Genomic DNA, 16,960 nt, shown 5'->3' with positions numbered 1-16,960 from the left:
GCCTGTACGTGTGTGGGCAGCAAAAGGGCAATTATTACATCTTCTGCCTTGGGAAGGTACCATTTGGAGGGAAGAAACTGTTAGGGAAGAAAATGGATGAATGGATCCATGTGTTGCACAGGGAATGATCCCTGCAAAATGAAGGGAAAGGCAAGATGTAGTTAGATGATGGCATCTTGCTACAGGTAGTGGAAATGGTGGAGGTTGATCTTTTGAATGCAGAGACTGGTTGAATGGAAAGTGAGGACAACATGAACCCTATTGTTGTTCAGGAAGGGAGGGAAAGTGGTGAAGATAAAAGTGAGTGAAAGAAACAGCTCAGATAATGCCCTGTTAATATTGGGTGGAAATCCAAATGCTGAAGAAAATAATGTGTCAGAAGCACCTCTGTGGAAGGCAACATCATCAGAACAGATGAAATGGAGACCTTGCAGGAAGTATGGAGGGGAATAACTATGGCAGCTTGTAAATGAATACCTGTATTCGAGAACAGCCTATATCCCCAGAAATGGAAACAAAGAAATCAAGGAAAGGAAGAGTCAGAGATGCAACCTAGAAGTGAAATTGAATAACTTTTCTCATTTCAGATGTGCTGGAAACTCAATGCATTAGAGAAAAGCTCCACATAATCTACAAAGACAAGCGTAACTGGGATCACTGCACGTACTCATCATAACTTTGACTTCATCAGATGCAATGCGATGGTGAATGAGAATTGTTCCAACCTCCTTTCAAAAAAGGTGCAAATAGAGGGGCTTCAGACCATCATGATGAGGGATGAACACGTAGAGGGATTGCATATCCATGGATAAGGAAGCAGCTAAAGCCAAGAAGCTGTAAATTGTGGAACCAAACAGTACAGGCAGTTCTGATATAACACTTCCATTCTCATGCAATTGCGCAATGGTCACACCATTTAAACTAATGGGGCCGGAATAGAGTTATAGCCAATACAGGTAAGGAAAATTTGCATTCTCCAAGTCACAGTCTAAATTCTTAAACTGTGTTAAAACCAATGCTCATTGAAGAAACAAGTCATAGCAGAACTGACTATCAGAAAAATCACAAATGTTAAGTGGAGAGACTGGATACAGGAAGAAAAACAGAATCAAGATAGCAAGTAGTACAGTGTGGCATGAATGGCTAGAATTAGGAGACTGCCGAAGCAGGTCTGTTTATAAATTGAGAAGATAGGGCTGTGCGCGGTTGTGTACAATGAGATAGGAGCTTCAGGAGGGAGATCTCCAGAGAAGATGAAGTCAGTAACAGTCCTGGAAACGACAGCTTGATGGTCAAAGATCAAGCTCAAAAAGATCCAAAATAATTTTTAAAACACCAACTGTTTTTTAAATCTTTATTAACATACAGTAACATTGTGCTTAACAGATTCTATTATCCATTTTTGTTAAAAATGACACCTGGAGGTTGAACACAATCCAAAATACATCAAGTGAGATTTAAATACAGCAAATTTAACAAACACCCGAATTTAAAATGTGACTCTGAAGATATTTGAACTGCTTTTATTAAAAAAAAAATTTGTGAAATTTAAAAGGCATGTCAAATCATTCTACTTCTTACAGCTGTCATGATCAATTTTGTGATATATGTAGAACCAAATGTTCTGAAGTCAGCAGAAACCCATATACATTAAATAATCTTAAGTTTGTAATTATTGCAATCCATCTTGCTTGGTAAATTTGGTCAAAACAAGCCCAAGTATAGTTACTGATGCAATTTAAATCATAATATACAATATAGTCTAATAAATAGATTGTTTATTCTGCATGTCATAATTCACAAGAATTCTCATTCTACTTTCTTTCTACGGGTAGAGAAATCAATATTTTCTGAGCGAACAAATATTGTCAGCCTTTAGTTTCCTTTTAATCATTTCAAAAGATCTTTACATATAACCATCATTTACTCCCAAAAGGCACATTATCTGGAATCAAGTAAATTAATGCAATTTCTTGGTACAGTTCTGTTCGCCGAGCTGGGAATTTGTGTTGCAGACATTTCGTCCCGTCTAGGTGACATCCTCAGTGCTTGGGAGCCTCCTGTGAAGCGCTTCTGTGATCTTTCCTCCAGCATTTGTCGTGGTTTGAATCTGTAGCTTCTGGTTGGCAACCGGAAGAAAGATCACAGAAGTGCTTCACAGGAGGCTCCCAAGCACTGAGGATGTCACCGAGACAGGGGGAAAAAACGTCTGCAACACAAATTCCCAGCTTGGCGAACAGAACCACAACAACGTGCAGCCGAGCTACAAATCTTCTCACAAACTTTGAATTTCTTGGTACTTTACTGAGTGTTAGTTCCAAACAGCTTCATTGTAAATTGCAGCAATTTCATCAGTTAAAAATCCTTCTTTCCAAGGTTTTCTTTACACAATCAGGCAAAAGACATTCAGGAGCTTTCATCACAAAATTGATTGAATTGGATCCACCAGCTCCAAAACACACACCTAGTCATTCAATGGGAATGACATTACTGTCATACTTAATGCCATTCAGGTCTAATATTGTCATACTAAAAATCTACCTTGTGGAATTTAAAAGACCACTTCTCAAAAAGAGGAGTAAATACAACTTTGAGACCAACTTTACAGATTGGAGGTTCCCTACTATTTCAGCTGAGCTGTTGTGGAAACCAAAGGTGGGGCAGAAAGTCTTTATGATTAAGAAACATTAGTAGATATTTTCACATTTAGTTTGGAGAATTTCTTATTCATTTGCCTCTATATCACATGCCATAATTGAACTATATACAGATTACCCGGTAGACTTTTTTCACCACATTTACAAACATGCCACCTTAAATATCCAGAATATAGAAATCCATTGGCAAAATCTGCAGTTTGAAAAATATACACTTTCCATACAGTAATTCTGTTCACATGGAATGCATTCACAGAACCAAAAAGGGGAAACATTAGGTGAGATGCACAGTAGATATGGTTATTTGTCATTCACTACAGCACATTACATAGAGAACATCTACTCAAACAGATTCTTACTTATGTAAGTTAGTCAAATAATGTAGCAGCACTAAAAGGGACAGAGGGGAAATGGATGAAAAGATTATACAGATTTTTGACTTCAAAAACTTACTCAGTTGTTTCACAAATTATACTAAACAGTAAAAAAAATTACAACTATCCTTCACACTCAATGCACTAACACAATAAATCACAATAGTGCACAAATGTATTCTTCCACCTTGTTCCTCTAGCAAGACAGAATTGGAGGGAAAAAAAGGGTCCTTTGTTTGGCATTTTTGGTAGCAAATTTAATTTTGTTTGCACTAAAGATAAACTGATTATTCACTTAAGACAAAGAAAATGAAATTAAGAATTTTAAAAATATTCCCATTTATCATGTGACTGATGAATATAAACCAGTTAAGTATAAAAATAAAAACATGGTTAAATGATTGCAAAAAAAACCAACTAATGAATATAAATCCTTAAACATGGGTTTTTCACACTTGTTAGACAGTGATTCACTATCCATTAAACAGTGCTGGTGATATGCAACAGCATTCCTTCTCACACTAACCAGCGTTTTGATCAAGTTTTTCCAATACTCTATTGAGACGAATGTTCACAAGCCTGATTTGACCATCAAGATGTTCTAGTTTTTCCTCAACATGACTAGTATTTCTCCTCCAATAAAAGCCGACTGGACCAGTCATAATGTAGGTCAAAACTACAAAACAAAGTGGGAGCACGGCACCTTCAGGATCACCTTCAGATTTCTGCAGAATGTAGAGGCAAGCAAGGGCAAAAAAGACAATTCGTGCAATCCAGAAGCAGCCACCACATGTTATGCGTAATGTATAAAATATAAGCCCTATAAACATTGACAAAAACCAATAAGCTACAAGCACAGCAACAACTAACAGGAGAACTTGAGTTGGGTGAGTTACAGCTGTTGTTGGATTCAAATACTGGCTCACATTTGATCCTGCAAGAACAAAAAAGAGAATTAAAATTTTGCTTGCAATAACAAACTTTAGCTGGTCACGATAGATTCTTTACAGAAATGAAAGAACGAACTATTCAGCTTTCCAAGCTATACATTTGCTCCTACACAAATGTATTTCAACTGCAAAAGTAGATATCCAATCATACAACCCTGTTGTATAAGATACAAATGTTAGAGATCATCCCAGGCAACAATGGGGATGTAGTCTGCTCCACAATGTCATATGATCTGCAGCACAATTATGATTAACAGGAACAACTGCAATTGTTCCAGGTGCACAAGGCTGTTGGAACAATAATTTGATGATTTAAAATTGCTGAGCAGTTGTAAGTTACTGTCAAGTTCAAGATCAATGATTGCTGGTATTTTCTAATGAAAACGCAAAAGCTGGGAATGAAACAGATCTGCAAAACCCACCTTCCCGCTCAAGCAACTCACTATGCAATGCAAGCTCAGCGGTCAAGTCTTTTAGACTCTACTGCCAAAGCTACTCTTGAACTACTTAGAAATACCTCATGACTGATGTTCAAAGTTTATAGAAAGTAAGGTATAAAACTATATAGTTCTCCTTAAAATGAAAACAAAAACTCAGGGGACGTGTAGGTCTTCTTCTAGCACTCATTTAGTGGCTACAGAAAAGCTTCTCACACTCTTATTTGTGACAAGTGAAGCAAGTCGTGAAAAGCACAAAGACCAAGAACTTCCTTGACTTCAATTTTCACCTTAGAAAATCGGTGACGTATAAAAATAGTCTTACCATCAATTCCAAGAATATCCAGAAGATCCATCCATATTTTCCAGATGGTTTGCAAAAGCACATCCATCCCAAAAACAAACTGTTCAGTAATCCTGGAGAAGAACTAAAAGAATATTTCTCATTAAACCATGCATTTTAAATCAGTATATAAATTAAGGTAGCTACAAGAGTTGGTCAGAGCACTGAAATTCTGCAACAAGAAAACTCTCCTGATTCCTCAAACTCTGTCCATTACATTCAGGGCACAAGTCAGGAGTGTGTCCCAATTAACCAGATAGGAGGGCAGCCCTAACAACACAAAAAGCCCAACACCATCAAGGACAAATCACGCTGTTTAATTGGCACCACATCTAACAACTTGAACATTCACTCTGGCAGTGAAAGCAGCAGCTACAATCTATAAGATACCCTGCAGCAATTTATCAAGGCAACTTCTATTGCTAAGAATGGAAATTACAGCAGATACACATAAGCACCACTACCTGCAAGTTCCTTTCCAAGCTCACACTATCCTAACTTAAATCTATTGCTGTTCCTTCACTGTCACTGGCTCAAAATCCTGGAACTCCCTCTCCATACTGTCTTGCTAAAATATTGGGGAGCCTTCAGATAGTGTACAGAAGTGCAAGACGACATTCTAACAATGTTGATCATTAACAAATTTCATGAGTTCAACCCACCAATGAAGAAAACAGAGAAATGAATCCAAACCACATCAATTGCAGTGGCTCAAGACACATCCAACCAATATCTCTAAGACTAAATAGGGTGGGCAATAAATGATGTTTCAGCCAATGGTGCCCACACCTTCTGAATGATTAGGAAAAATAAAACATCAACGGAGGCGCAAGCCAGTTTCCAATTGGATCATAGTTGACCTTCAACCTAAACCATAATATAAAAGGAAGCTTGAAAAAGTTAGAAATGAGAGCGCTATCACTGACTAATATCAGATCTCATGAGACCTTGTGCTTGGCCTTCAATAGATAGATGTCACAAGTACCTAAGTCTAGTAATAAAATTGTTTTAGACACCATATTCTGTACTAGTTAGATCAGTTTAATAATTAAGACCAACTTTGGGGTTCAAAACTTTAACAAATCCCACTTTCCTGCTTGATTCCCACATCCTTCAATCTATATAGGTCTTCGATATTCAATAACTGTTGATTCACAACCTTTTAGAATAGAGAATTCAAAAGGCTCAGATTGAAAAAGACTTTCATACCTTCATTCCAATGTCAATATCTATTAACCAAATAAAAATCATGAGAGGCTCCGCAACCTCATGTATATGCATAAACCACTTGTCCAATACAATCTCAATTTCCTACACTTGGTTTATTGTCTTGCAAATTATGACACGTTGGATGCTAATCTAAATTCCTATAAAATGAGTGGAAGACTTTAGCATTATCAGGTCCTGATGCTTGGAGCATCGCTGTCATATTTTGCTCCAAGTCTAATTTTTCCATTGTCACACTTCTAAAATGCATTTAAAAAGGCTTCCATCCTCCCTCCTGTCATTTCACCTACTCTAATGACATCTCCCAGGGACCAAGGGTTAGACACTCAGAATAACAAACAAACAAACCTTAAAAATGTTAAGTTTTTATTTTTCATTTAATAGATTTTCAAAGTTTAGCAGAAATGAAAATTTAAGCCATGAACGGTGCATTTGTTATGCAGAGCATTAGATTCAGGTTTATATTGTATCTATGCAAATTATTACCACTAGAGGATGCTTTTCACAAAGTAGTAAAACAAGCATCACTTGAAAACAAGGTAAGCAAACCCAGTGTTAATAATGCAACACAGCACAGATTTCTCAAACTGCCAACATATTTTTATTTTAATCCATGACATTCAAGATCATCAGAATAACTTTTAACAGACTTCCATACTACAAAAGTCAATATCAGAAGTCAAAGGACACCAGTTTATAGTCCAACACATTTATTTAAAAATCACAAGCTTTTGAAGTGCTGCTCCTTCATCAAGTATAGTGGAGGGAGTTGCACAGGGACACAAGCCAGTGTTGCTACCTGTTCTTAATTACTATCTTGGAAAATATTGGGGAGCCTTCACGTAGTCTACAGAAGTGCAAGACGACATTCTTACAATGCTGATCATTAAGAAATTTCATGAGTTCAACCCAGCAATGAAGAAAACAGAGAAATGAATCCATTCAGGACAATGTATAATTTGGATTTTGTTGGGTTCCCAGTACTTGCTGCCTCTGTTCTTTAGATGGCACAAGTTACTGATATGCAAAGTGTCACCTAATACAACCTAGCAGCTCGCTACAGCAATCTGTAAATTTTAGACACCGTAGTCTTAATACACCCATGGCCAAGAGTGTGCCAGACTACCTTACCCAGAATGCTTTTGAACTTCAACACATTGTTAGATCCATCTAGGAAATGGAGAATACTAATCCTACATGTACCTAGTAGGAAGCAGAGGCATGTTAATTTCCTGACTTTAATCTCTCATTATAGAATACGCTGCCTTTTCTCGCTCTCAGTCATACAATGTGTATGGTTGGCCTACTTGACTTTGCAGTCAACAGCAACCTACTTTGCGGAAGAGGAAGGTGTGGCACTCTGCAATGGTGTACCACCAAACATTAGGGAAAGATAGCTATGCTCTTGCTAAAGTCGACAACTGCCTAGCACCCATGATGCAAATGTTATTTGTCATTTATCAGCCCAAGTCTAGATATGGTACATGCAAAGGTGAACTGATGTAACAGTCAATAGACCACACTACTATTTATACAGGCACACAGTCAATAATATTCTCACTTTATATGCTGGGTTCTTCAACTACATTCATAATTACTTGAAATCCATCAAGTGTAAAGCCCTCATGTTAACTGATAGAAATATGAAAACAGAATTGAAGTTTTTTTAAAAAGGGAGCTCCCCAACTAGGAACTACTGCACAGCCTCATTCTTTTTAATAATTACAAATACTTCAGCAATATGCATTTAAGCAACTCAAATTAAAAGCAGTTTATTTTAAGTAAAAACAAAAACTTTCCAGAAGAACAGAGCAGCAAAACACAAAACACTGAAGGAACAGCAGTCAGGAAAACACTAAAGGCACAGAAATATTGATGGTATGCATCAGTAGCTCCACCTTCTGTACTCAAAGTATTTTTCCATATATAGAGGCACCACGATTATCTGGCATTCAGTTAACGGAATTTCGGATTATTCGAGCAAAATCACAAGGTCCCCATGCTTGACTACATTATCCAGCACTTGATTACCCAACATTTGATTAACCAAACAAAACACTTCCCACCAAGTCCTTCAGATATTTGACGTTCCTCTGTAATGACTATATTCAACCTGCACATATTGGGGTTGAGGGCATTTCCATCACAAACAGATCTTTAGTTAAAAGATTCACAATTTTAGAGCTAGACATTTGAGGGCAAAGAAAAGTAACTTATAAATTAATACATAACATTACAAGTAACGTGCAATAAAGGTTCATCAGAAGTGAAACAGAAAAAGGAAGTACGAAATCTAAAATAAAAAAAATGTACACCTAAAAATTGAATTAGAAAGCCAGACAGCAAGCAGCTCACACGAGTAGATAAAAACTCCATGTTGGCTCATTAACAAGTTACAGTTACAACTCCCTATCTACCAATAGTATACAGAAATGCCTCAAATCAATAGCTAGAAATTATATCCAGGTATCGTGACCACTAAAGCATTGGCCGTTCTGATATTCCTTGCAGCTTTCAGCTGGGTCAAAAAACACCATTTTCCTCCAAATCTCAAGGAGTGGGAGTATAGCATGTTGTTACATCATTCAATAAGATCATGAGGTATCCAAAGGATACCACTTAATTCCTACATCCTTACTTATACATTCAAGGTATTGCATTAGTAATAGTGCTTCTCTCCTCATTTCTTCATTGCGTCAGGCCATCTGTTGCCACTCTTTCTTCACCATCATGCTCTCACTTTATGGCATCATTAGCAAGCTTCCACTTGTACACTGACGATATTCAGCTATATCTCTCCTACCACCAATTTAAGCACCTTCACTGCTCCTGTGCTATTTTAATGCTCCTTTGATATTCATTCTCAAACAAGCTGTGTTCATTCATTTCATTCAGCTGGGTTCTGGACAGACCAAATTTGAAGCATTCATAATTGAACAATTCAATTCACTTTTTCAACTGGACAATTGCTCCAGGGAAAAAAAAAATCTAAGAACATCATTCTTCTAAAATAACCATCCATAGCTTGCCACTTCTGAACCAGACTACCCTGTGCTCTCCTGACCAGATTCATACCTATATATCTCAGTACAAACATTATCCTGCACAATGTTCAAAGTTCCACAAATAGGGAAGATGAAGGTACTAGTCTTATTATTGCTTGACTTCAGGAATGAAGGTCTAATGACAATTGTAAAAGTGATTGTTGTAGAAACAAAATGTCGTTCACTAATGCCCTTTAAGAAAGGAGCGGTCACCTTTACCTGACCTGACCGATACGGGACCCGAGATCCCAGCAATGTGGCTGACTCTTGACTGTCCTCTGGGCAATAAATGCTGACCTAGCCATGGACACCAAATGTTTCATGACAAAAAAGATTTTTCTCATCAGCCCTATTCTCACCAACTTGGAGGGTTACATTAAAAAAATGTGGTCAAAAGTAGAGATAATTCAGCAAAATAAAACTATTTTAAAAAGGTGTATTTGAAACACTTGACTGACTCAGGAAATGAAATGAAACGCAAGTGGGAAGAAAATATGCAGATCACTAACAAACACCTTGCCCTGTATGCAATGTTGCCCTATCGCCAGTCAAGAGCTGAAGATGACAAAGAGACACACACGTTATACAGCAAAGTCAGTAAGGTGCATCTATGCCACTTGAAATGACAATGTCTTAAGGTCAAGACTATTAAACTAGTTTTCCCTTTGTTTAAAACCTATCACTAATGAAGTAATGCATATACATTTATACAAAATCAGTGTCCTCACCACTTCAGCATTTAATACAATTAATACAAGTGGTATAAATTAAAATGTGAATGCCAGAACATTACTATATGGGTCACATAATTGAGAAGCCAAGGACTAAGGATGGGGAGGAAATTAAATCAACTAAAAATCAGAAATCCACCAACCGGTGGAAATTTCTTATCCTTGCACAAATGATTATAGCATCAATCACAGACAACTTAAACACCACTGTAAAGAATAGTGATACAATCAGTATTCCACAGATTAAGTGAATCCATGCAATGAACATTTCTCGTAAATAACTTGTTTACAGCAACAGTTTGAAAGTGTGTGACTAACACGGAGGCATGCTGTGAGAACAATCTATCTCACTTCAAATCATAAGTCACCACCTCAAAACAGCAAATATAAAATGGGGTCTCAAGTGCAATTACCTCCAAAACACACAACCTGGGAACTCAGTGCTCCCCAAAATGGGGTAGGGACAATTCCTGGCATATGCCCGAAACATAGATTCTCCTGCTCCTTGGATGCTGCCTGACCTGCTGTACTTTTCCAGTACCACACTCTCGACTCTGATCTCCAGCACCTGCAATCCTCACTTTCTCACAGGACAATTCTGTCTACAGTAGGTGCAGATCTGGCATAATACTGTAACAAACTGGAATTACCTCTACCTTTGTCCACAATTTTTAAATGTTACCTTTCAAGTTGGAGAGAGAGTAGGGTGATGAGCAAATGTTTTGACTCATTCAGGGGATATGGGCACCAAAGGCTAGGTTAGCATTTATTGCCCAGCGGATAGGCAGAAGTAAAACTTTGGAGCTCAGAGATTCAGGGAACAAATATCAAAAGATTGGTAGCTAATTTGCTACAAAAGCAGCAAAACGTAGACGGTAAAGAGTATTTAGACTAGCAGAATATGTGAAGTGAAAGAGAACCTCTCAAAAGGTCAATCCAGTGGCCACTGTCATTCAGATTATTTTAAGTCAAAATACACTATCTAAAAATGCCACTGACAACACAAAGGAGGACTGCAACAAAATACACGAAGTTAATAATCAAGCAGAATGGAGTATACAAATGACAAATTAGTGTCAAGACAAGAAAGATTTATATTTTGAAAAGAGAAATAAGGAAATCACATAATACTTTGAAAACAGGCGTGGAAGCACAAATATATAAATCACTAAAGTACAACAGGTCAAAAACAAAGTTGCCAGGTTATATCTCAAGGAGCAAGATCAGATTGTAAAGAAGGCATGCTCATATCAAGCATTGGTTAGGCTACACGTGGGAGATCTAGTGTGAAATAGTAGAGGTGGCGGAAAAAAAAAGACAAGCATTGAAAGTGCCGTATACCCGTAAGGGAAAAGCAAGGAAGAACGGGTTGGATCTTAAGAGAAGGTTGACAACCGGAAAACCTGTTCTGAAGGAGGGTTAGGGACTGAAGGGTCTGTTTCCGTGCTGTACATCTCTATGACTCGGATGTTAGCAGCTGTTTCGCCACAGATGCTGACGGAACGGCTGAGGTTTTCGAGAAATTTCTATATATGCTAGGTCTAGATCGCCCACCCTCATCACTCTCTCATACTCACAAACAGGTCTCCCTTCCCCAGTAATTCACACACTTCGTACCTCCCTCCCTCCCTCCAGTTACACACACGCTCCTCCCCGATCTCTCTCATTCACAGCCTCACGCCTCCACACCTTCTGCACCGCCTGCACATTCTCCTCTCCGAACACCGCCGCCAGATTCCGGGAAACGCCACTCGCCAACCGCCTGAAGAAGTTATTCTGCTTCTCGTTTCCGGCCTGGCGGCGGGATTTCACCGCGTCCACCGACACGAAGCTGGCGGCGAGCAGCACGGCCGCCATCGCCAACACCGTCCGCCCGCAGAGCGCCGCCATCACTGAGCAGATCCAAACCAACCGTCACCGCGTGCACCCTGCAAACACGTCCGACCCGCACCGCCGGAACCAAACTACTGTGTAACCCGAAAACTCCTCCGGCCACCAATTTATAGTGCCACTGCTCCTCATCATGTAAAATACAAATTAGAAGACTTGTGGAGGTGTCCCTACCTTTGAACCAGGAACTAGGTTACAATTGCACTTTGTTCAGAGGCGTGTAGTACCATCCCAAAACAGACTAGTGAGGAAAATATATCTAAAATAGCAAGTGGTGGTACAGTGTGTCGGACTTTGGCTCAATCTACTAACTTACTTTCTTCTATGTGTGAGCCAAGTCCTGTGTGTTCTTTAAATGAAGCAATAGGAGAAGATATTCCGTCTCACACTTTTAGTTTATTTTAGCAGTAAGTGGATAAAGCATACAGAGCTCTGGGTCTAGACCTTTCTGTCCCTGACAAACTATATAGTGTGTCAGTTCAGAAAGTACCACACCTTTCTGTCCCTGACCCAGTCTTTTTATATAATAAAAAAGTCATGCAATCACTGAGGTGGGATTATCTTCTGATTGGCAGTTGATCTGACGCCATTTTCCGCCTCCTTGGTTCCCAGATGTCCGACCCCACGTGACCTTGTTTTGCCCGCGAAATGGAGTACCACGTGACCCTGTTTTGCCCGCGAAACGGAGGACCACGTGACCTCCTTGCACGCATCCGGCACATGAAACAGAGCATCACATGACCTTGTTTTGCAACGGAGCAGAGCACCATGTGACCTTGTTCTGCGCGCGCATAATGGAGCATCCCCATGAAAATGAGACCAACAAACCGAGTTTATACATCATATTCGGTCTCCGATGCATAGTCTGCCCTTCTTGCCAGAGCCATGGTTTCCGTCTCCATCTGGTAGGGCGGGGGAGCCTTCCCTTCAATTGCTGTGATGATTACTCCCTGCAGTCTGACCGCATGGGATGTCCCCTCCACCACCCTGTAAGGTCCTGTCCACCTTGGCTCCGACCACTTCCGTGTGATCACCTTCAGCAGGACCCAGTCTTTGGTAGGTGGCACCTGGCTCTGTCGGTCCCCCTTTTCCAATCCAACCTGTTTGGAGAAAGCTGACACCAAAGCTGTTAGTTGATCATAGTAAGGCTTTTACCCTAGAGAAGCTCCTCCTCTCTCTAACATCTGTATTCCAGCTCCTGGTCCCGGGAACTGCTGCCCTGTTGTTAGCTCATACGGGGTAAACCCTGTGATGGAGTTTACTGGACTTCTAATGGACAGTAAAGCAAAGGGTAGGGCCTCCACCCAACTTAACTTTGTTTGGGCACACACTTTTCCTATTTTTCCTTTTATGGACTGATTCATTCTTTCCACTTTTCCCTGTGACTGAGGATGATACACTGTTCCAAATGCATGTTTCAGTCCTAAAGCTGCTTCAACTTCTTGCAGGTCTTTGTTCTTGAAATGTGTGCCATTATCTGACTTGACTCTCTTTGGAAACCCATGCATTGGAATGTATTGATTTATCAAAAATTTGATCACTGTTTTTGCGTCTTCCTTTTTCGCAGGTATCGCTTCTGGCCAACCAGTGTATGCATCCACTGCTACCAAAAGGTACCGGTATCCGTTTACTCTCTCTATCATGTCAGTGTAGTCAATCACTATTTCCTGACCTGGCATTCTTGGGAGAGGGAATTTTCCCTCATGTGGTTTCACTGTTGTTCTCACATTGTATTCTGTACACATTCTACATTCTCTGATGTAATTTTCAATCATTGCTGGCAAGAACGGATGCCACCAATGTGTCAGATACCTCTGCATCTGTGTTTTTCCACAATGTGTCAACCCATGAGCCTCCTGAAGCATGGAAGTTATCAAACCTGGGGGTAGGACTGGTCTACCGTCCGGTGACCTCCAAATCCCTTCTGACTCTGTGGCCCCTCTCTCTCTCCAAACTGTCAGTTTATGAGGAGAGGCTTTCTGCTGCTCTTTGATTAACACATTGACATTGCAGGCTGGCAGCAGGTCATACACTGTTCTCTCTGTTTGCATCATTATATACTGTGCTGTATACCCTGCTGCTTTCTTTGCTGCTGAGTTGGCTTCCTGATTGCCCTTCGCTACTACTGTATCTGCTTTATCATGTCCTCTACACTTGACCACCGCCACTTCTGCAGGTTTCATTAGGGCCTCCGCTAATCTTTTCATATCTTTTTCATGTTTAATTGGGGTTTTCGCTGCTGTTAAGAATCCTGCTCTAATCCATTGACTGAGTTCTACCTGTATAGCCCCTACCACATATGCAGAGTCGGTGTAGATATTTACTCTTTTTCACTATGACCATTCTAACGCAGCAATCATTGCCTGTAGTTCAGCCAACTGGGCTGATTCTTTGCCTGTCACTTTTCCTGTCAACACTTCCTCAAATCCCTCACTTGTCCGTCGCACCACTGCATAGGCTGCTTTAAGTCCTTCAGTTGGATATCTGTAACAGCAACCATCTGTGAACAGCACTTCTTCTGGGTCTACTAGTGGAATTGCCTGTAAGTCTGCCCTAACTTTGACGTTTCTCTGTATCCTTTCCTCACACATGTGTTGCTCTCCTTCTTCCATGTTGTCAGCAATGTTAATTCCTTCATGTGTAAAAGTTATATGTGGTGCATTCAGGATTTTTTCTAACCTGGTTTGCCGCAGTGATGTCATTGTAAAGGCTGTTGAGTTCACATAGGCCGCTATACTATGTGTCGTCAGTACCGTTAGTGAATGACCCATGACTATAAATCACTCTACCCAAAAAAAGACACCGTCTGTCGGCAGCATTGTAATTTAGCCCGTGAGACTTTGAAACCGACTTCATACATGCGAAGCAGCAACGTCTTTGTGGCTGCCAGACAAGAAACATGGTCGGGTGCCGCCAAAAGAATGTCATCCACATACTGGATCAATATCACCCCCTTTGGGAGCGTCAGATCCTTCAGCTGCTGTTTCAGTACCTGATTAAACACCCCCGCCGACAAAATGAACCTTTGAGGGACCCTTGTATAACAAAGTTGTTGGCCTTTATAGGTGAACGATAAAATGTCCCTCAAATGATCAGCTAAGGGTGAACAGAAGAACGCGTTGGCCAGATCAATGCACGAGAACCATGAATGGTCAGGGGTCAGCACAGACATTGCAGTGTAGGGGTTTGGAACTAGAACTGTTGGAGTAGAAACGATGCTATTGATCGTCTAAGATCATGCGCCATCCGATATTAGAGGAAATGTCCGATTGAGTCCCTTCTAAATGCTGATAGAATGCATGCTGATAGATGTCATTATCGTCTCTATCATAATACAGGGTAACATGAAGGGGATCTGCAGGAGGAGCATAGGGGTGCAGCATCTGAACCCAGGGTCACCATTGGTTGTATAAGGACTGTATGCCGTTGTTCTGCCTGTTTTCGGGTTCGAGGAGGCCCCAGTATATATCTGCCCACTGTCCTTCTGCCATTGGTGATGTGTCCGGTGATAGCATCATTTGGGATCCAGAGTGAATCATTCTCATAGAACAGTTGACAGAATAGCCATTTGGAAAGGTCACTACCAGTCCGTCTAGTCCGCACAGAACCGAGACCCCACATCTCACCAACAAGTCCCAGCCCATAAGATTCACAGGGCATGCAGGTGATGAAATATACCAGTGACGAGAGGTCTGTTCGGCCACTGATGTGATCAGTGGCGATGTCTAAAGCAGATATTCTGGTTTGCCCGAGAACCCTACTAATGGACGCTGGAGGATGACATATTTGACCGAGGTATATCACAAGTGATGGTAGAAACTCTTGCACCCACGTCAACCAAAAAAGACAGATTCTTGTCCATTATCTGCATTTGCATATAGGGGTCTGCCAACCCCACATGCCCCTGGATTCTTGGGCCCCATTAATATTCGTACCCCTGCCCTACCAACATAGTCTGGGGGTACTGTCCTTGCACCGGGGCTGCAGCTGCATTTGGGGCTTGGTAAGACTGAGCAGCCTGTTGAAAAGGATGCGGACTTGAGCGGACATACTGTCCTCGGATCAATCCCTGGCCTCCCTTCTAGCCTCATCGAGCTGTAACTTCAGCAACTGCACTTGAGTTGACTCGTTGCTCTGTTTTGTCCTGTAATGCTTCATGTGGTGCGTCAAGTGTTTCTCCCACTGTTCTGTAGAACAACCTGGGAGTCAGGATTACTCTCCATTGCCTCTTTTACCTCCTTAGGCATCCCTGCCATAACAGCATTCCTAAATAACGTGGTCTGTAGCTGACCTGACCCCGGATGGCTCCCCGCAGTATCTGTCCACGTGCCCTTATACCTAGCCAAAAAGGCAGGCATATCCTCACCCTCCTTCATTGTGATGGTGAGTGAGTGCATTTCTCCCGGTGGAATCGGAAATCCACCCCTCATTGCCCTTCCCACACAGGTGGCATGCTGCACAAATGGTTCCAAATCAGGTAATAAGGTAGTCTCCGCAGACGCTTCAATCTGCTATATTTCCCACATATTCAATTGCTTGCCCAACAATGCTCCCCAATCGCCCATAGCTAACTTGTGTTCTAGTGTATATTGGCAAAATTTAGTCATCCAAGGCCCACCTCCCTCCGTGGGTGGGGGCATTTTATCCAGGATGCAGTTCATGTCAGTAAATGTGAAGGGCTGATAAACATCCCCCAAATAAGAGCCTCTTGTATATTAATGGCATTTGGTGGTGCTGATACTGTATGGGTTGTCGTAATGTGTCTCTGTGACGCAGGTTGTAACTTGGTTCAGGTAGGGGCTTCAGTGGAGGGCCATGTTCGGTATGCATTGTGAGTGAGCCTTTCAAAGTGACGGGGTAGGTGTGTGGGTCATCCTCTGTCAGGGATTCTTCGTCCTCAATATCTGTACTATTTTTAGACTCCCCCCCCCCCCATGCAATTTGTCTCTATCTCGTTCTTCCCTCAAATCTCTCCTTCTCCTGTCTGAGAACCCTTCATCTAGTAACTGACCTGAGCTATGTAATCTTCCCCTCCTTTCGCTCTCAATACTATACGGTGTCGAGTGAGCATCTGGCTCTTCCAATAATGAATATCTCCCTTGTTTCGGCTGTTCTTTGTTTCTGCTGTGCGTCATTATCACCCTGCTTGCCTCCTCCGCTTCTTTAACCCTCTGTTCAGCTTCTAGTGTTAGTTTTTCTACCTTTCTGATGCTTGCTTCTACTGCTTCCGCCAGTCTCTCTTTTACTGCTTCGTACTCTCTTGTTCCTACTTCTTGCACATCTAACACCCCTTCTTGAACATACATA

The 16,960-nt window shown here is 41.0% G+C and overlaps 1 protein-coding gene across 1 annotated transcript; it reads right to left on the bottom strand.

The window, feature by feature from the left end:
- Positions 1–1,340: 1,340 nt before the first annotated feature.
- bri3bp (bri3 binding protein) lies at positions 1,341–11,697 on the bottom strand. Its single transcript, XM_072587393.1, has 3 exons — positions 11,453–11,697; positions 4,744–4,846; positions 1,341–3,965 (listed from the first exon to the last, which is right to left on the bottom strand). Exons 1-3 carry the CDS (start codon positions 11,651–11,653, stop codon positions 3,553–3,555), a joined length of 717 nt encoding a protein of 238 aa, XP_072443494.1. The 5' UTR covers positions 11,654–11,697; the 3' UTR covers positions 1,341–3,552.
- Between the last annotated feature and the right edge of the window lie 5,263 nt (positions 11,698–16,960).

Source organism: Chiloscyllium punctatum, chromosome 17 (assembly GCF_047496795.1).
Source record: "Chiloscyllium punctatum isolate Juve2018m chromosome 17, sChiPun1.3, whole genome shotgun sequence".
In the NCBI taxonomy this organism is placed as follows: Eukaryota; Metazoa; Chordata; class Chondrichthyes; order Orectolobiformes; family Hemiscylliidae; genus Chiloscyllium; species Chiloscyllium punctatum.
This window is presented reverse-complemented; position numbering and strand designations above follow the sequence as displayed.